The sequence below is a fragment of the Marmota marmota genome, unplaced genomic scaffold, assembly GCF_001458135.2.
Source record: "Marmota marmota marmota unplaced genomic scaffold, marMar, whole genome shotgun sequence".
Classification (NCBI taxonomy): Eukaryota; Metazoa; Chordata; class Mammalia; order Rodentia; family Sciuridae; genus Marmota; species Marmota marmota.
In genome coordinates this window covers 9,747,217-9,768,441 of record NW_026000171.1, presented here as the reverse complement: position 1 = coordinate 9,768,441, position 21,225 = coordinate 9,747,217, and the positions used below count along the sequence as shown (strand labels likewise).

At 39.5% G+C, this 21,225-nt stretch overlaps 1 protein-coding gene across 1 annotated transcript; it reads left to right on the top strand.

Annotated features, from left to right (window-relative positions):
* Positions 1-815: 815 nt before the first annotated feature.
* Positions 816-6,446, top strand: LOC107154898 (the record flags this gene model as incomplete). Its single annotated transcript, XM_048787568.1, is given in 6 exon segments — positions 816-887; positions 931-1,103; positions 1,553-2,818; positions 2,882-3,116; positions 3,118-4,892; positions 4,894-6,446. Coding segments are annotated over 6 exon segments (4,284 nt in total), but the record flags the coding sequence as incomplete, so codon positions are not given.
* Positions 6,447-21,225: the final 14,779 nt, after the last annotated feature.

Genomic DNA, 21,225 nt, shown 5'->3' with positions numbered 1-21,225 from the left:
AACATCAATAATGTTACCGAATGGAATTGAAGGAGTCAAGAGTACTTGATAGTATATTTAACAGTAGCAATTTAATCTTATAAATTAATCAGATGTCTAAAAACAAAATTACTGATAAATATGAGTAATCCCATGTCAAATCTGTTTACTTATTTTACCAAAATATCAGACAAGTAAATTGAACAGTATTAGCCATTTTCCTTGTTGAAGAAAATTTCTAGAACCAAGGAATATTAGACATGTTATAGACATTAATATCTTATTAATCAACATTTTTGATCACCTAGAGAGACTTGTGAGTTAAGTATAATTTTAAAGATATATTTATTTTCATCTGTTTACCCAATTTAAATTGAACCATTTTAAATCATGTGAATTAAAGGTATTTGGATTCAATTTTTAATTTTTTTGTGTGCTCCTTATATATCTGCCAATTTTCATATCATGAACTGAAAGGTTAATAAAATAGGTACTTGTCACTCTGTTTTTCTGCATGCTTAACAAAACACTGTTGAAATCCTGAGAACTGTTTGCTAATCTTGTTCCCAGAATGTGCTGTCCCCAACTGACAAACTGCAGAATGCACTTCCTCACTTGGTTGCAGGCAAACCGCCCACTCGCCCTGACCTGTCAATGAACTTCCCTCCCTGCCCTCTCCAAGAAAATTATATAAGCTCTGCTTAAGCTGTTCTCAGGGCTCTCTCTCTTTGCTCTACTCAAGTGAGCTCTGAGCCCCAGCATGCTGGACCCCCAATAAACCCTTTGCTGTTGCATGAGACAGTCTCTTGGTGGTCTCTTCCTCTGACGCTCGCCAGACCTTTACATTTGGAGGTTCCACCGAGATCCGGCAGCGGCAGACGAAAGACCCCCAATGGGCTCCTCTCGGGGTAAGTAAGGCGCCTCTTTCTGGTTTCTGATTTCTGGTTTCAGGTTTCAGGTTTCTGGTTTCAGGTTTCAGGAGGGCTTGGCAAAGTGGCTGTTGGTGAAGAGCGTGAGCTCTCTCCGACAGTGGCTGACAGACGTGTCACAGAGCCACAGGCCACGTCCCTGGGGGACGCCCCAGAGGACTCTGGAAATCGAGGAACAGTAGTTTCCTCGACTCAGTATTCTGCAGTATTCTGCTTCGGATTCAGTTTGCCAGCCCATCAGGTTTTGCCGGCTACTCAGTTCTGTCTCAGTGTTGAACGTTTACTGTCTGTCTTTATCGTCTGTGTCATGTGTCCTTGCTTTCACCGTTTGTGTATCTTTCATTATGGGACAGAGCACTTCAACACCTCTGTCACTGACCCTTGATCACTGGACCGAAGTCCGCTTAAGGGCTCAGAATCTTTCTTTTTCAGTAAAACGCCAGACCTGGCAGACTCTCTGTGCCTCAGAATGGCCCATCTTTGGAGTCGGATGGCCCCCAGAAGGATCTTTCTACTCCCCACTAATTCAAAAAGTCAGAGATATTGTCTTTGTCTTTCAGCAGGGGCCACATAGCCATCCAGATCAACAGCCATATATCTTAACTTGGCAGGACCTCTGTGAATCTCCTCCTCCATGGGTGAAGCCTTTCCTTGCCCCTGTCCCTGCTCCTATTCCTTCCCCCACAATTCTATCTCTCAAACCCTCTGCTCCTCCTCCTCCTCCTCAACCCTCTGTTATCCCTGAGTCTCAAGACTCTACTGGACTCTCCTCCCCCTCCTTATCTCCTGCCCTCGTCCCCCAACCCCCAACACCCTCTAAGTGATTCCCCTGCTGCTGACTCAGCCTCTCCACCATTGGAGGAAGCTGAGCCAGCCCAGCGCCCTCCAGATGACTTCCCTGTGGCACACACAGCCCCTCCTCCCCTGGAGGAAGCTGGCCCAGCTAAAGGAACTCGCCGGCAGCGAATGATTAAAAACCCTGAAGCCCCCGTGATACTCCCCCTCCGTCCTTATGGGCCAATGATAGATGATGACCATGGAGGAGAAATGCAAGCCTATGAGTATTGGCCTTTCTCCTCTTCAGACCTATATAACTGGAAAAATAACAATCCCCCTTTTTCCGAGGACCCCACCTGGCTCACAGGTCTGATTGAGTCATTGATGTTTTCACACCAGCCTACTTGGGATGACTGCCAACAACTCTTAGGCACTCTCTTCATGACAGAGGAACGAGAGAGAATCCTCCTGGAAGCTAGAAAAAATATCCTCGGACCAGATGGGCGACCAACACAACTTCCCAACATAATCGAAGCTGACTTCCCCTTGAACCGACCCAACTGGGACCCCAACACCTTTGAAGGTAGGGAGCATCTGTCCACTTATCGCCGGGCTCTAACAGCAGGTCTCCAAACAGCTGCTAGGCGACCAACTAATTTGGCCAAGGTAAGAGAGATTATTCAAGGGCCTGATAAATCTCCCTCTATGTTTCTAGAGAGAACTATGGAGGCATATAGGAGATATACTCCTTTCGATCCTCAGGCAGAGGATCAAAAGGCATCTGTCACGATGGCCTTTATTGGGCAAGCTGCCCTAGATATTAAAAGAAAGTTACAACGCTTAGATGGATTACAAGATATGACTTTGAGAGATTTAGTCAGAGAAGCCAAGAAGGTATACTATAAAAGAGAAACTGAGGAAGAGAAGGAACAAAGGAGGGAGAAAGAGCAAAGGGAGGATGAGAGAAGCAAAAGACAGACTAAGGCATTGACTAAGGTCCTGGTCACAACAACAAATAGGCCAGAAATTAAGAAACAGGGAGACAGGAAGGGATACCTGGGCCCACGTCAGAAGCCACCTCTGGCCTCAGATCAATGTGCCTACTGTAAAGAAAAAGGACACTGGGCCAAAGAGTGCCCTAAAAAGAGACAGCCACACCAGCCAGCCATTCTGACGCTGGAGGATGACTAAAAAAGTCAGGGCTCAGATCCCCTCCCCGAGCTCAGGGTAACTTTTGAAGTGGAGGGAACCCCAGTAAACTGTGAGGTGGATACAGGGGCAGTATACTCAACCCTTAAGGCCCCATTGGGCCCTCTATCAAATAAAAGGTCTCTAATTCAAGGGGCTAACAGCAGTAAATATTGGGCTTGGACAACTAAGAGGACCATGGACCTGGGGAAAGGAAAAGTCCATCACTCCTTCCTAGTGATCCCCAGAATGCCCGGCCCCATTGATGGGCAGAGATCTGCTCACCAAGCTCTGGGCCAGAATAACTTTTAACCCTGAAGGCCCCCAAATGAAATTTCTAAATCCTTCAGTAAAAACTCCTATAGTTATGGCTTTAACTATGTCAGTAGAAGATAAACATCAACTATTCACACCCCCCAAGACTGATCAAACAGGCAAGCTACCCCAGAAATGGATAACAGATTACCCAGATGCCTGGGCAGAAACTGCTGGGTTAAGCCTAGCCATGAAACAACCTCCAATAACAGTGGAGTTAAAAACCTCAGCCTCCCCAATCAATGTCAAACAATATCCTCTGAGCAAAGAAACTAAAGATGGGATAAGGCCCCATATTCAGAAATATCTGGCCTTAGGGGCCCTAAGGTCCTGTCAATCGGCCTGGAACACTCCCCTGCTACCAGTAAAAAAGCCAGAAACTGGGGACTATCACCCCATTCAAGACCTAAGAGAAATCAACAACAGAGTGCAGGACATTCACCCCACAGTACCTAATCCATACAATCTGCTTAGCACCCTGAACCCTGAGCAAAAATGGTATACTGTTCTGGACTTAAAAGATGCTTTCTTTTGCTTGCCTCTGCATAAAGATAGTCAGTTGCTGTTTGCTTTCGAGTGGGTAGACCCAAAAACCGGAATGTCTGGTCAACTAACTTGGACTAGACTCCCACAGGGGTTCAAAAACTCCCCCACTCTCTTTAATGAAGCCCTCCACAGAGATATCAACAACTTCAGAACTACACACCCCGAAGTCACCCTACTTCAATATGTGGATGACTTGCTACTGGCAACAGACAACGAGGAAAACTGTGAGTCTGGGACCCAAGCACTATTATCCGAGCTTGCTCAACTCGGGTATAGAGCTTCTGCCAAAAAGGCCCAAATTTGCCAGCAAGAAGTAATCTTCCTGGGCTATTCCCTTAGGGGCGGTAAACGATGGCTCACTGAGCCCAGAAAACAAACCGTTGTGCAGATACCACCCCCATCTAACAGGAGGCAACTCAGAGAGTTTCTTGGGACTGCTGGCTTTTGCAGGTTATGGATACCTGGGTTTGCATCCTTAGCTGCTCCTTTATACCCGTTGTTAAAGGGAGATGCCCAATTCCAATGGACCCCTGAGCACCAACAAGCTTTTGATAATATCAAAAGGGTGCTGCTATCTGCTCTGGCCTTAGCACTCCTGGATGTAGAAAAACCCTTTACTCTCTACATTGAGGAAAAGAAAGGAATAGCACGAAGAGTGCTCACTCAGACTCTAGGACCCTGGAAAAGGCCTATAGCCTACTTGTCTAAAAAGCTGGACTCAGTGGCTAGTGGATGGCCCCATTGCCTAAAAGCTATAGCAGCGGCGGCCCTACTAATCAAGGATGCTGATAGGTTAACGCTGGAGCAGAAGCTAACCGTTATAGCCCCCCATGCCCTAGAGAGCATCATCCTCCAGCCACCAGACAGATGGCTATCAAACTCTAGAATAACACACTATCAGAGCCTGTTGCTCAACAAGGACAGAATAACACTGGGACCCCCCGCCCCGCTTAACCCGGCTACACTACTACCTGAACAATCATCAGGACCCGTCACTCATGACTGTCCACATATACTGGCAGAAGAAACCAGTATACGATGGGATTTAAAGGATCAGCCACTGCCCCACCCTGAAGTCATATGGTTCACTGATGGCAGCAGCTTCCTCCAGGATGATACATTTTCAGGATGGATTGAAGCCTTCCCCACAAAAAAAAATGGCACAAATGGTGGTCAAGAAGATCCTGGAAGATATTTTTCCAAGATACGGCCTGCCTAAGGTAATAGGGTCTGATAATGGACCGGCGTTCGTGGCCCAGGTAAGTCAGGGGTTAGCCAGGACCCTGGGGATTAATTGGAAGTTACATTGTGCTTATAGACCCCATAGCTCAGGACAGGTAGAAAGAATAAACAGAACCATTAAAGAGACCTTAACGAAATTAAGCTTAGAGACCGGCATAAAAGATTGGACTATGCTCCTGCCTTATGCACTATTTCGTGCAAGAAATACTCCCTCTGTTTCTTTGTGTAACCTCACCCCCTATGAAATTCTCTATGGTGCCCCTCCTCCAGTAAGGGACCTGACCCCAACTCTAAGACCTAACAATTCCTTTCACACCCCCTTGCTTGACAGACTTAAAGCTCTTGAAAGAACCCAGCGATACCTGTGGAAACAGCTGGCCACTGCCTACCAACCTGGGGACGAAGGGACTCTACACCGGTATCAAGTGGGAGACTTTGTCTATGTAAGACAACATCAGGTGTCATCCCTAGAACCCCGCTGGAAAGGACCATACCAGGTGCTACTTATAACACCTACAGCGGTAAAGGTAGACGGAATCACTTCCTGGATCCATGCCTCTCATCTCAAGCCTGCGCCCTGTCCAGACTCTGGCTGGAAATTGGAAAAGACTGGTAACCCTCTCAAATTGCATATTCACTGTGTGGATAAGGCTATAGACTCTCCCCTTGACCACCAGTAGTCCTAACCCTCATCAGCCCGTCCAGCAGCGATGGCTGATCACAAATCCTACTGGACAAAAAGTATGGTCTATCTCGCATACAGCCCCCTTAGGGACCTAATGGCCATCTCTCCACCCACTCACTCCTCTCTTCTCCTGTCAGTGCCCACACCGGGTCCCACCAGGTCTTCTTACCAGCTAACCCAAAGCTCAAACCAGCTGAGGAGAGCCCTCAGACCCCTATCCAAGATGTAATGTAAATGGCCTTTAAAGTTGCTTTGTCATCACTGAAAACAGGATACTAAAAATTTAAAGTCCCTCACAGGCTTTTTGGGATACTCACTCCCGTCTTCCCCTCTGCTCTACCTGTTCTACTGCTCAAGTTTTTGTTGCTAGGAAAATCCCAAACCCCTTTCCCATTATTCTTTTACATCTCTCCTTCCTCATTCTCAGATCCATGGAGCTGCTCTCAGCCCCGCCTTCCCCGTCTTCCCCCTCTGTACCAGGCCCACAGAAAAGTCTTAACTGACCTTCTCCAGAAGTCTTCACCATGGCTGAATTTAAGACTTTCAGCAAAAGAGTCCCTATAAAAGAGTTCAGTGTAGATAAACTTCCTCTTTTCGTGTTGCCCTGTTCTACTTGTCCACTGGCTAAAAAAAAATCAGCACTCCTAAGCTAGACACCCCCTGACTAGTTTTTCACAAAATATGTGAACAAGGCCTCTGGCCTTGAGCTGGGGCTTCACAGAGATGGCTACATTTCTAAGAAAGAAGTTACCAACTGGGCTCCATGGTAACAGCTGGCAGGGGGAGGAAAGAAAGGGGAAAAAAAAAAGCTCTCCCCCTCCCAGGTGTCCTTGAAAAGTTAACTTGCCCAGAACAGAGAAAAAACAGAAACAAAAACTGCTTTTTGTGAACTTCTTCAGACTGTGAACTTCTGAGCCCCTTCCCTTACATGTTGGGTACAAAATTCTGAAACTACCTAAACTTGGGGTTCAGGGGATTAATTGATTACAACAGAAACAATGCCCTCTGAATCCGGTTACAACCAAATAGGACTGTTTCCCTGTCTTCGGTGCTATCTTAGGTGCCTTGGCTTGTCCATCCCTACAACAGTATAATTCTATATAATTAAACATTGTTTATGTTTTCATAAAATGGTCAACAGATGTAATTAATTATGTAATGGTGCAGATGTTTCCCAGAGTGCTCTATCATGATGCAGGTTCATTTAAAGATCAAATAGGGGGACATACAACCCGGTTCTGCCGGGAACCTGTATCCCTCACTTTAGCCATCCTATTAGGAAAAGGAGTTGCTGCAGGGGTGGGCACAGGAACCACTGCCCTGGTCCGTGGGACACAACAAATGACCCAATTAAAAACAGCAATGGACCAAAACTTAAAGATATTAGAAACCTCCATCACAGCTTTGCAGAAATCTTTAACCTCTCTCTCTAAAGTTGTTTTACAGAACAGGCGAGGGTTGGACCTCCTCTTCAAGAGAGAAGAGGACCTTTGTGCTGCATTGAGGGAAAAATGTTGTTTTTATGCCGACCATACTGGAGTTGTAAAAAAATCTATGAGTAAATTAAAAAGACGCCTTGAAAAGCGTCAGTGAGAGAGAGAGGCCCAAAAAGGGTGGTATGAGTCTTGGTTCACACAGTCCCCCTGGTTAACTATGCTTTTATCAGCCCTGGCCGGTCCTTTAATAACCCTTATATTGTTGCTAACTCTAGGACCCTATTTGCTCAACCGTGTAGTTTCCTTTCTCCAAGCCCAAATTGGACAAGTCAAACTTATTGTAATCAGACAACAATATACCCCACTAGCAGACATAAAATGTGACACCTCCCCCAATGATCACTTTTATGATTAAAAGTAGCCAGAAGAAGAAGTGGGGAATGAAAGGTTAATAAAATAGGTACTTGTCACTCCGTTTTCTGTATGCTTAACAAAACACTGTTGAAATCCTGAGAACTGTTTGCTAATCTTGTTCCCAGAATGTGCTGTCCCCAACTGACAAACTGCAGAATGCACTCCCTCACTCTGTTGCAGGCAAACCGCCCACTTGCCATGACCCGTCAATGAACTTCCCTCCCTGCCCTCTCCAAGAAAATTATATAAGCTCTGCTTAAGCTGTTTTCAGGGCTCTCTCTCTTTGCTCTATTCAAGTGAGCTCTGAGCCCCAGCATGCTGGACCCCCAATAAACCCTTTGCTGTTGCATGAGACAGTCTCTTGGTGGTCTCTTCCTCCGACACTCGCCCGACCTTTACAGAACATATATGGACATATGCACATATAGACATACAACCACATAAACAAGTGTGCACACATAACACAATAGTAAAGGCCTTGTAGCTTTTCACAGGTAAATTGTGATAGTAAAAGCAAATGTGACTCCATTTTGTTTTATAACTTCATCCTGTAAAACAACCATGCCAAGTAGAAGGGTCATGACCAGGGCAAAATGTTCTTTTCCTTTTGCTATTGAAACCTTTAAGAACATGGAACTACCTAATGGGGCATTGTTTCTGTAACTAGGGTAATAGGGCTCTGTTTCTGTTACTGGGGTGATTGAGCTAACTATGATTGCTTAGGTTTCCCACTGCTTGACTGCATTCTCCCATTTCTGTAACTTGGCTTGCTTGCATTGTCTAGACCCCCAAAATGTCCCTTTTGTGATTTTCAGGCTTATAAGGAGTGCCCTTGCAACTGTTCAGGGGTGATCAGGGGAACAGCTTTATGTTCTGGTCAGTCGCCATTGTGTGCTTCAATAAAGGCTTGATTTGATTATAAGTGAGTAGTCTGGAAGTCAATTTATGGAACCCCAGGATGAAGCTTTAACTGTAACATCTGGGGGCTCATCCAGGATCCATTTCTTCCCTACCCTCATGCCAAATTTGCCTCCAATGATGGGCCTTTGGACCTCGGCCCCGTAGTAGAGGGGAGCTCCTGAGAGACGTTCCTCAGCTGCACTCCAAAGACGATTCCAATCCATCCTAGGATGCTCTGAAAAGCCTCCTGCAAGCCTGTTAGATCTGGTAAGTTCATTCCTCTGGGGACAAGGTCAGATTGGACGCAGTTGCTTACACCTTTCCCATGACAGGACAAGACATTATCACTGTCTCCCTAGAGGCCTCCCAGTGGGGCCTCACCTGTGCCTGGGGGTAGGACGAGTCATTGTCTCTGTCCCATTGGAAGCCTCCCTGCAGGGCCTCATCTGTTTCTGGGGACAGGACAAGACATGGTCTCTGCCCCATTAAAGGTCTCCCTGCATGACCTCACTGATTGTTGCTTGTCCTGTGTCTGTTCTGATGTATGTCCTTTCTCCAGCATCTGCCTTGCTGTTTGTCATTTGTCCAGTGTCTGTTCACTGGCCATTTGTCCTGTTCGTCTAGCCATGTGTTGTGCGTGGGCCTTTTTCTTATTCTCATAACCACTCTTCTTTCATCAGCATTCCTTCCCTCCACTGACATCATGGGACAAAGAAGCTCTAAAATTGCTCTACCTGTACCCCTTTAACTTGTTTTCTTAACAATTTTCAGGACTTTGTCTGTTAGTTTGTTTTTGTTTGTTCCCTTTGTGTTCTGTGTTAATTTCTACCTCAGTTTGTTTCCAATGGGAAAAAAATGGTCAAAAAGTTTTAACTGAGCTCACTAAAGCTTGCATTAAAATGTAAAGTGCTGACAACAGGACTAAAAAAATGTCAAAAGTAAAAGCTAAAGGTAAAAAAAAAATTCCAGAGATTGCCTTCATTAGGAAGTGGGCCAGGTGGCCAACTGGGTAAATCATGTCAGTTCTTATAGAGGACAGATTAAAACTAAAGTGTTTTATAAAATTATTATTCCTAAATTGTATAAAAAGAGCATAATTTTGTCTAGGATGTTTGGCTTTTGTCTCTCAATATTTGTAAGCATGAATAACTCCCAACTATTAAAAATGGTCCAAAGATTTTTCAATGTCAGGCTAAAATTTGGTGGCCACTAACCAAGAAACCAGAAAAACCAATTTAGACCCCAACCCGGGGGACTATCCCAAGGAGGAGTGCAACTTTGGAAAGTTCCTTCAGGAAAAAAAAAATAAAACCCGTTTGTCTATGTCCCCTCAACTCTTTTTAGCTTTAATGAATAGGACCACCTCAGGAAAGAGGTAAGAAAACTTTTAAAATTCTATATTTGTTAAATTCATAATTTGATCCAATATGCCTAAGTAAATATGTTTTTCTGATTATACTCTGCTTTATTCTAAGGACAATTTACAAGGGTTAACTCTCAACCTAATAGGTTTTTAAAAAATAAGCTACAAGGCTTTTGTTTTTCTGTTTGCTTTGTGGGGGTGCACCAATGTACTGTCTGTCTACATGTACTGCCATGTCTACATATATTTAGTACAAAAACTTGACATATAAGCTCATAAATTAAAATTTTAAAAAAATGGATCAAAATACCTATGGTTAATATAATTTAAAAGGTTCAATTTAAATTGGGTAAATAAATACAAGTTCAAATGTCTTTAAAGTTACTAATGCAGTTTTGTTTCAAGATGGTTAAACAGCTGTTAAAATGTTAATGTCTATAAAGTATCTAGTATCCATTGTCTCTAGGATTTTTCTTCAACAAGAAAAAATACTAATGCTATTCAATATATTTGTCTGATACCTTGTTGTTTTAAAAAAATACATAAATTAGATCTGAATGTACAAAATTAATCATAGATGTGTTTTTTAAAGACATCTAATTGGTTTACAATGTTAAAAAGCTAACTGTTAAATATATTATCAAGTACTTTTAACTCCTTAAATTCCATAAGTTAAAACACTTAAACAATGTTGGTGTTTACTTAAATTGGTAAATTAAAAGAAATTTAAAATTATTTTGTGTTATTATAAAAACAAGGTTACTATAAATTAAAAATCCTAACAGGTATAATTCTACATACAAGGAGTCAAGAGGTTTCAACTGCATTTCAATTAAAGTTCTGTAAATAACAAAGTATTTCATCATATTAAAATGGATTAATTTATTTAAATTCAGAAATTTATAAGGGTTATTTCAAGGTATAAACAAAAAAAGGATCAATGAATTAAAATTATTTAAAAAGGTTCTAAATATAAAAATATATTTAGTAAAAAAATATGTTTCCAGGTAAAAAAGTTTCATATGTGGTAAAGTATAATTATAATACATCTAAGTAAACAACAAAAGGTTCTAATTAAATAATATAAAGGTCTATAAATAAAAGAATAAATGTTAAAAGGTTTATATATATATATATATATATATCTAAGTTGGTTATATATGTAACACAAATAGTTAAAACTATTCAGGCTTGTTCCCTAAGAACCAATATTAATGTACTGATATATTTATATGTTAAAATGACAAAAATTTCTAAAAATATTAATTACATTGTGTCTGTTAAGTTTTATTCCCTATAGCAACTAATCTTGGAGATATTAATTGTAATGCATTACAATTTTTTTTACACATCTGTGGTTAAACAGCAACTGTTATTTTAAAGTATTGTCCTACATTACAGAGTCTAGATTTTTCTTTAAAAGCTAACCTTGGTTAATACAAAAACATCAATAAAATTGTGGTGCATTACTCTTCTTTAAAGATTAAATGTGTTCATATCTTTCAGGTATACAAGTCTTTAAGGTAAAAGATTTAAAGAAACATTTTTATCAAGCTGGTATTCTCCAAACTAAAGTTGTCTGTGATGGTAATTTTAAACTGCTCTAATGCCATCCATTTCCCTGCAAATGCCATGATCTTATTGTTTTTTACGCCGAGTAATATTCTATTGTGTATAAATGCCACAATTTTTTATCCATTCATCCACTAAAGAACATCTAGGTTGGCTACACAGTTTAGCTATTGTGAATTGTGCTGCTACAAACATTGATGTGACTGTATCCCTGTAGTATGCTGTTTTCAGGTCCTTTGGGTATAGTCTGAGAAGAGGAATAGCTGGGTCAAATGGAGGTTCCTGAATATTTTTGGTTTATCTTTACCTATCCTTTAAATTCCAAATTTTCTATGAAAATAAGCTTGTCTTCTGTAGAAAGCATAGAGTCTGACATTTCTGTTAACTCAATCTGAGAGTCCTTGTCATCCAATATTGGAGTTCAGCCCATTCATACTTCTCACCTGATAGATTTTATTTCATATCTTTCTCCTTTTTATTTTGCTATTTTACTGTATCTGTTGTCTGTTGTTTTCTTTTTTATTAATTAATTTTATTTTTTACAACATGACATTGGAATGCATTACAATTCTTTTTACACATATAGAGCACAATTTTTCATCTCTTTGTATATAAAATATGTTCATGCCAATTCATGTCTTTATACATGTACTTTGCTTTTTTTTACATACTTTGAGAGGAGCATTAATTGTAGTGGGCTGTCTTGATTTGAAATGTGAGCCCAATATTATCAGAACTACTTACATCCATTCTTTTTCCCCTTCATCAGACCTTTATCACCTTATTCACCTTTATGGTTTCCTGTATTAGTCAAATATGCTTTAGTTACTTCAGAGGACTTTTCATGCAGAGGACTTTTAAAAGCCTGATTCCAATATAATTTCTAATATCCAAAACTTATAATTTCTCATTGTGCATTGCTTGGGAATTTTCTTTTAACCAAACACACTAGTGTGTGACTCTACTGAACTTTTGGTGATGGGTGTGGGAGGCATGTTCAGGACTATAGTGATTAGTATAATAGAGGAGGCTAAAATATCCTGGAAAATTCTGTCCTAAAAAGAGTGGGCTCTTGGGCCCTTCCCAGAAAGCATGTTTTAGGTACTGCCACAGGCTGGCAAAATTTCCATGTAAGGGCCCAATTCAAGTCTGAGTTTACAGATCAGTTGCCTTGGGTTTTATGACAAATGTAAATCACAGAACCCACCACACAGAGCCATCTGTAAATTCCCCATTAACTAGTTCCTTCACTCTAAGTGCACACAAGCCAACATAAATGGCTACTCAGCCCCTCTAGCATGGAGAGAGAAAGAAAAGAAGAGAGATGTTAGGGATATGTTGGTTGGTTGATTGGTAGGTTTATCTTTGTTGGCTTTGGGGTGAAAGGAATGAGGTTAAGCCTATCTTACCTCTTATTTTGAATGTGGCAGCTCTTTTGGTATTTTGTTATTTTTAAAATCTGTTTTGAAGAGGTGGGTATCATTTTTAGCCATGTGCTTTAGAAACTTGGTACTGATGTTTAAGTTAAAATAGGAATCAATGAATCATGCTTCCAGTAACAGTTATCAAATGAGCAATAGACAATAAAAAGAAAATGAGAGAGTTTCTCCATGCCCACTTTGGATATTCATATGGATTTCGGAGTTCTTCATGCACCTCCAACCCACCCACACAACACCATTAAAAAAATATGGTGTGTATTAAATACAGCCTGAATTTCCATGAAAGCATTCCAAAAGAAAACATGAGCTTCCCCTGTAGCCAATTTTTCCTGAATTTTCCTGTGTAAGTGGAAAAAAATAGCTGTTTGAGTTTCAGCCACACTTGGGCACACTGGCTTCATACCTGTTTCAAAATGTTTTTGCATAGTACTCCTTCAACTTTCAAGAAAATGCTTTGTTTAAAAAAAAGGCAACAGGCTAATTTATTTAATAGTAAGTAGAAGAAAAACAATGTTAAAAATACTGCAAAATCAATTTATCTCCTCCTGCCTTGAATGTTCAATGCCCACCTTGGGCACAGTTTTGAGAAATTAAAAAGGCAAAATGCCAAGAAACAATTCTTCTTTAATTAAGAACTCCATACAACCTCAAACTAAATATGAATTTGTTCTAGGTGCTATGGGTGGGTTTTTTTCCTTTCCATATTGATAGAGTATATAATTCAAAGAAAGCCAAGTAATTCAATAAATAATTATCTGTTGCCTATTCATTACCATGACCAAATGGGACTAGGCAGCAGGCTGAATGTGTTGAAGTCCCTCCTAAACTTCAAGAAGACTTGTGAACCCAAGAGAGGGTCCATGTTAGGGCATCTGTGTTAATTTTGCCTTTTGGTCATTTCTTTTTTTAAAAAAAAAATTTTATTTATTTATTTATTTATTTATTTATTTATTTATTTATTTATTTATTTTTAGTTGTAGATGGACACAAGACCTTTATTTGATTTATTTATTTTTATGCGGTACTGAAGATTGAACCCAGTGCCTCATGTGCTAGGCAAGTGTTCTACCACTGAGCTACAACCCCAGACCTTGCCTTTTGTTTTGGGGGGCAGTACCGAATGAAAACTAGATGTCTTTTTATCACATTAGAAGTTAGAGAATGTTTTCTGTACCTTATTCTTCTTAGGCAGAAATCCCAATGTGTAGTTAAAGCTTCAAGCGAAAAAAAAAGCAGCCCCAGTAGATTTGGACAAGAAAGTGAGAGGGGCTGGGATTGTGGCTCAGTGGTAGAGCACTCACCTACCATGCATGGGGCACTGAGTTTGATCCTCAGCACCACATAAATGTAAAATAAAGATATTGTGTCCACCTAAAACTAAAAAATGAATATTAAAAAAAGAAAGTGAGAAGCCTGCATACCACCAGAGACCTCTTTGCAGGAAAAAAGTGTGCTTGCCCCCTTTCTAGGGAATATGGACAACTTGTCATCTGAAAAAAGTAAATGTTAATGGGATAGATGTGTCTAAGATGACAACTTTTCACCACTTGACAACTCTAGATTTCACTGAGTTATCTGGAGCTAAGAATTTCTACACGCTCCAGTTATTTGCAAACGTGATATATTTTTTTTTGGGGGGGGGGGATGCGTTTTGGTGAAGTAGCAATCAACCTCAGTTGTAGACCTTATCTGTGGTGAGCCGCTTCTGCCGTTTATGCAAATTATGGTCGCCATTACAAGATGGCGCTGGCTCCGCTGTGGTCTGTGACAAACAACTCCTTATTTGGGAGAGTTGGTGCATGACTTTTCATCACCCTATGAGAAAGCTCCACGTGGCTGCTTTGCATTGGGGCTTGAGATGCTTTATTAAGGCTGGGAGGGGCATCCGAGGGAGAAGAAGAACTATCAAGGGCCTGAAATAAACTGCTGAAAGAAGATTCCTGAGTTGCGTCTTTCTTGCGGGCAAGAAGTCGCGACACTTATCTCCTTTTCTTTGTATTTTTTTCTTTTGTACCCTTAATCTGAAGGTGGTAGGTATGTTCCAGAGAAGTCTTGGTCCTCTGCCAGGTATGGTCTTGGGTGACTGAATAGCCTTCCACCAGTCTCCTTGGACCCAGGGAAATGGAAGCAGCTCCCCCTCCCCATCAAACAGATGTCTACCATGTGCTTCTCGTTCTCACACATGCTCCTTCTCACTTGGCAGAGATAGAATTGGAAACTTGCCCTTCCCCTGTCTGATATCAACTTTGATACCTGACTCTGAGAGTTGAACAAGTCCACTGAGGTCTACAAGAAGGAGATAGTTCTGATTTCTCAACCAAATTTTAGGAAAAGGGAGTTGAGGTTGCTGAAAATCAGTGCAAAAATCACTACTCTCCTCTAAGAGATTTGGATGTTTGTGTTGGCACAAAAAGGTCACTTGAGGCCTGAGGGGTTTCACATGTTTCTTTAAGTTAGACATTTAATGCAAACTATTTTCAACACTTGCCATGAAGAACAAATGACCTTTAGTAACTCGCCCAGAAGACAAATGGTACATTAACACAATAAATATAGTTTGCTGGTACCTCATGCCTTCATGGCTTTAACTTGCTGCTAGAATGTTCTTTTAAAAAGAAATCTCTGAAATCCCTAAAGCATTAAAATAATTTATCTTACTTTATTTTTGGGGTTTATGTATATCTTATGATAATATTGCTTAATGTAAATCACCTAATAGCACTTATATATTTTAGAACATGTTTAAAATAATCTGAAATTGATTATTTAGAGTGGATAGACTTCTTAAAAGAGGTCTGAGTAAGAATGGGTTTGGGATTACAGTTGGATTTTAAGATATTGACAGGTCTTACAGCAAAATAGATAATAAGATATTGAATATCTTCAAAATTAAATACAGGAATTCTAGTGTAAGGGACCGGCAAATGACGGAGGAAGAGACCACCAAGAGACCAACTCATGCAACCGCAAAAGGGGGTTTATTATGGATCCAGCGCGCTGGGGCTCCATGCTCACTCAAGAAGGGAGAGTGGCCAAGAGCCCCGAGCAGGGGTTAAGCAGTGCTTATGTACACTTTTTGGGGAGGGCGGGGGCTTTGCATACATCAGAGCAAATCATCATGAGGCACAGGAAAATCAAACAACAACTCTCAGACATGATTAGCACATTCATTGGCAGGAACAGGTCGGGCGAGAGTGATAGGTCAGTCCTAAGGAGGGAGATACATTTAAACTGATTGGTTTGGGCCCTGAGGTGCCTACATGCCAAGCTGCACAGGGTCTAGGTTGTTAAGCAACTAAGTGGTCGGGGGGGGAATTTTGACACATATCTAATGGGCAGTTCCGGGAATTGTCTTAACTGCCACAGGAATTTCAGGTTCTGAGTGCAGTTTAGAAACTTTACAATACCTGGTCCTTTACATTTTAACTTCAGTTTCTTTTATCCTTTCACTAGTTGGATCTAGCTGCAGATTTAGAGATATTATAGATTTTTTTGTAACATGTTCATAAGACATGCATTGTGTATTGGAACTTGGCAATCTGTTGCAACAAATAAATAATAGAACCTGGACTGTAGTATATATAGGGAGCTGAGAAATTCTTTTAAGCTTAAGAAAAAGCAAACATTTTAAGTCACATTTGAATAGATTCATTATGAATCATTCCATTATTTGCATTATTATTACTTTTTAAGTACACATCTTATGACAGTTCAGCCAACTAAAAACTAAACATTTTAGTTTTACTTCAGGGAAATAAGACTCATTTAGTTTTCTTTTACTGTGTTTTAATTGGGAGATAAAAATATCCCCAATCCTGCTATGGAAGAAGGATGAGAGCTGCGCTCTTATCTTCTGTTCCCTGGCTAGGGAACGTATTGAATCCTAATGTCTCCCTGAGTCTAAAACTCCATTAAAAGTTTTCATCTTTGGAAAAGAAAGGACAGTGGCTACTGTGCACCTGGTGGGCAGAGGCACTTATTCAAGTTGCTTCTTATTAGAAATCATGATGGTGACAGCTGATTGGAATGGGATCCAGAATTAAGTATGTGCTGTCTTTCCTTGAGAGAAGATCTCCAGATGTTGAATGTCAGAGGTAATTTTTGTTGCTCTGGAATAACTCCTTGTCTTAAATGGAACATTAAGGAGGATTTTAGCTTGCATATTTTTTAAATGAGGAAATGGGCTATGTAAAATATTCAAAGAATTACTAGGGAAACATTTGCAAATCTAGCTTCCTCCTATACCTGACTTGTGAACTTTAATGAATATTTATAGACTATTCCGTGTTAAGCAGATTACATATATATGATGATATATATGATATATACAAATAGTTTGCTTATACTATTTATTGATTTTTATAAAAGAAACATGGTTGATATTTAGTTATTTAGAGAATGTAGGTTAGATTTTGAAAAAGTTAATATTTATAAAGAAACTTTCTAAATTTTTAAAATTTAAATTCATTTTCATATTAATGAGATAGACATAACTCTTTTTGCTCTAATTCTAGATTATTTGGAAACAATGTTTCAAGAAACAGTTCATGGACTTTCTTACTGGTGGGATGTAGGTATGGTCAGTGATATGCTTTGTTCAACTTTTATTTTTTAAATGGAGTTTGAAGTCAAAAGTTAACATTTTTTTCTGGGTGGCTTATAGGCAATTATATCCAGTTTTCATATATTCCCACTTAGATGCTGAAACATCTTAGAAGAGGTTTTGTCACCTACCTACCCTTTCCCTTTCTTTCTTTATTAACAGCAACAACAAAACATGTGGTTGAGAATACATAGATATAATATATGTAGATATCAGCAAGGTATTTTTTAATGATTTGATAATGATATTGATAACTGTTATAAGAACTCATGTAAATCAGAATGCTCATTGAAATGAGTTGTTATAATAGTGAAAACCTCCAATGTCATGCCAGAGGGCTGTGTCCCTTATTGTGGTATATAACTGACCCTCCTGCATGAGCACCTTGCTGGTATGTGATCAAATTTAAAGAGCCTATCAGACTGGAATAAATTAACAATATGTTGGTTGACAGCATTGGGTTCAAATTCATCACAGCAGGATGTAATGGTGTGTCATTGCTATTGGGATCAGTATAAAGTCTCTACTACACAAATATGGTGAAGTGATTTCTTCCAGTTATAAGCCTAATGATTTTGGAGGACTCAGCATGGGCTAGCTTTGTCATATTTTGGAGGACTCAGCATGGGCTAGCTTTGTCATATCATTAACATTTTTTGAGTTACTTCCAAAGTTAGCAGTGATGTTTGGTCACTTTAGCAAAAGTTAAACAACTAGAAAAGGAGCAGCAATACCCACATGGCACTGAAATTGTTCTAGCACATACTAAATCTCTTATTTTTAACTATTGTTAAGTAACACCTTAAAAAGATTACAGAGAATGGAAACCACAATATTGAGGGGACTTGTGGAAGACTTAGGAGAAGAGAGGCTCCAGATACATACATAAGTTTTCTTAGATTTCTTTCTTATATAATTATAATAGAGAGTCAGGTGTGGGCATAAAGGAATGACCATCAGATTGAAGTAGGCTTTCATTGGGAATGATGGACCACCTGGACACATTCCTCTGGCACTGAATGAAGTACTTATTGGGAAGTTAGAGAAGAAAGTCACACATCTGATTATGGTGGGACCAGGTTACTTCTAAGTCTTGTTTCAGTTCTGAGATTCTTGAGTTTGCTTCATCTTTTGGAAGGCATATGGGTTGGCAGCTATTCTATATGTTATATTATATCTCAAAAACATAGTTACAAAAATTGAAAAGGACTGCAAAAAAAATATTGTGAGCAGGTGTGTAGTGGATGTGTATGGGACCTTTTCATTTAATGTATCTTAATGGAAACCATACTATATTCAAGTATTTTATTAAACACTTAAGAGTTAGAGATCCACAACCCATACTCTCTCAGAAGTCTATGGTCTTGAGTGAGTTGTCATTCTATTGTCAGAATGGAAGGCAAATATTGCAGTGTACTGAAAAAGCTCTTAAGTTACAGCTTAGAGTAACTTTTCCTCTTTGAAGAAAATAATGAGAGAAATACAAACAGGAAGATGTGGATGCATTTGTTGGTTATTTTAATAGATAAATGGAAATATGATCTGTTATTAACATGGGATTTTATATCAAATACAAGACACTTTAAATAGTGCTAAGGTTTTATGATAAAGGAAAGAAGAAAATTCAAGACTAACTCTATCATTTCAATAGTAATTTTAAAATGTCTTTCAGTGTACAACTGAAAAACATTGTTTTGGGAGGAGTCACAAGATCTTGGTTCTGGATTCCCTGGGTTTTGGATAAATTCGTTTTTTAAAATATTCAATCAATTAGTTAATTTTATTCATTCATTCGTTTTTGCTTCAATTGTTGACTGATAATTGACCACTGCAGAAAGTGTACTCATAGGTCCTCATTGGGTTCTCCAGAGCAGCCCTGCTTTCACAAATTCTGTTTATCTTTTAAATTCTGTGTTCATCTTTTAAATTCTGGTTTGTCTTTTAAGTTTGTGATGTGTTGTGAACCAGTGCTGTCATAAAACACAATAACAGACTCAAAAAAATGAAAACAAGATTCCATAGACACAACAGGACTACATCAGATTATTGTGAATGTTTCCATGTCTAACTCCTGGGTGCTGTGCCCCTCTGCCACATGCCGGTAGCAAAGAGCTCACAGAGTGGCAGTGCACTTGAGACCACCCCTGGTGGGGAGCTGCCAGGTACATTAGGTGCCATGGTACTGGCTCTCTTTCCAAGGAGATGATTGTGTGATTTTCTTTTCTGCTTCTAATCACAATTTAGAATTAGCCTGGGGACTTTACTCTAATAGACTTCTTTCTTTCAGTACTTTATGAAATGTTGTCTCTCTCTTGCCTGGTACTCATTGTTCCAGTACACTGGTGATACCCAAGATGGCCAGAGCCAAAAACACAGGGAGAGGTGATAGTTCAGGTCCCCACTATCACTTCAGAGTGTCTCTCACTCCTGTCACACCACACTCATCACTCCCACATTTACATTGGTTCACAAACATTTTGGGTGCTCTTACATTTTGCAAGACCCTGTGCCAGGTGCTGTGGATGAGGCAATAAGTAGTACATGGTTCCTGTCCTCAAGCTGCTTATGTTCTTAAAAGGGAAAGTGTTAGCCAGGTCCTGTTTCTAATGTGTGTTTAATGCACTACATTTTGAAACTTTCCCAGAGGTTGTATAAAATAAGTGTTAACTTGCTAATTTTATAGAATTAAAAAAGGAAAAGGGTAGATACAAGATTGTGCTCATGGCAATATAAATTAGTCTGTACAAAATTCTTGTTAATAATTTTATAACCTTTAAAAATAATTTGAAACTATTATATACTAATGTTTTAAAAATTTCTTATAGATTACATATTATCAAGATTTAAGATGACACTTCATTGGGTGTGTCATCTGGATAGAGTTATTCAGACTTGATTCAAAGGCACCAAATATAGGCCACCAAGTTTCTCGATTTGTAAGCCAAGCTATTTTTGTTAGATAACAAGTGAGTATTGTTAAATAAGTCATTCTAGAAGGGATTATGTGTGGTAAACATTGTTAATCCAAGACCTAACTGTTATTCTGTGTGTGTGTGTGTGTGTGTGTGCGTATGTGTGTATATAAAACAATAGGAATAAAAATCTCATTGTTTTATTTCATATTTAAAAGTGATATTTCAAAATGGGTGATTTCATTTCTCATATCTATCTAACATCTTTCAAGAATTTACTCACTAAAAGATAATAATTTATAGCATTCTTTATAAAAATAAACTGTACATATGTAAATGATTCTTTAAAAGTTTAGTATACTGAAAATGGCCAAACTTCATTAGATAAATTTTTGCTTTTTTTAAATTTTTATTGTTGGTTGTTCAAAACATTACATAGTTCTTGATATATCATATTTCACACTTTGATTCAAGTGGGTTATGAACTCCCATTTTTACCCCATATACAGATTGCAGAATCACATCAGTTACATATCCATTGATTTACATATTGCCATACTGGTGTCTGTTGTATTCTGTTGCCTTTCCTATCCTCTACTATCCCCCCTCCCCTCCTCTCCCCTCCCCTCCCCTCTTCTCTCTCTACCCCCTCTACTGTAATTCATTTCTCCCCCTTGTATTATTTTTCCCTTTCCCTTCACTTCCTCTTGTATGTAATTTTGTATAACCCTGAGGGTCTCCTTCCATTTCCATGCAATTTCCCTTCTCTCTCCCTTTCCCTCCCACCTCTCATCCCTGTTTAATGTTAATCTTCTTCTCATGCTCTTCATCCCTACTCTGTTCTTAGTTACTCTCCTTATATCAAAGAAGACATTTGGCATTTGTTTTTTAGGGATTGGCTAGCTTCACTTAGCATAATCTG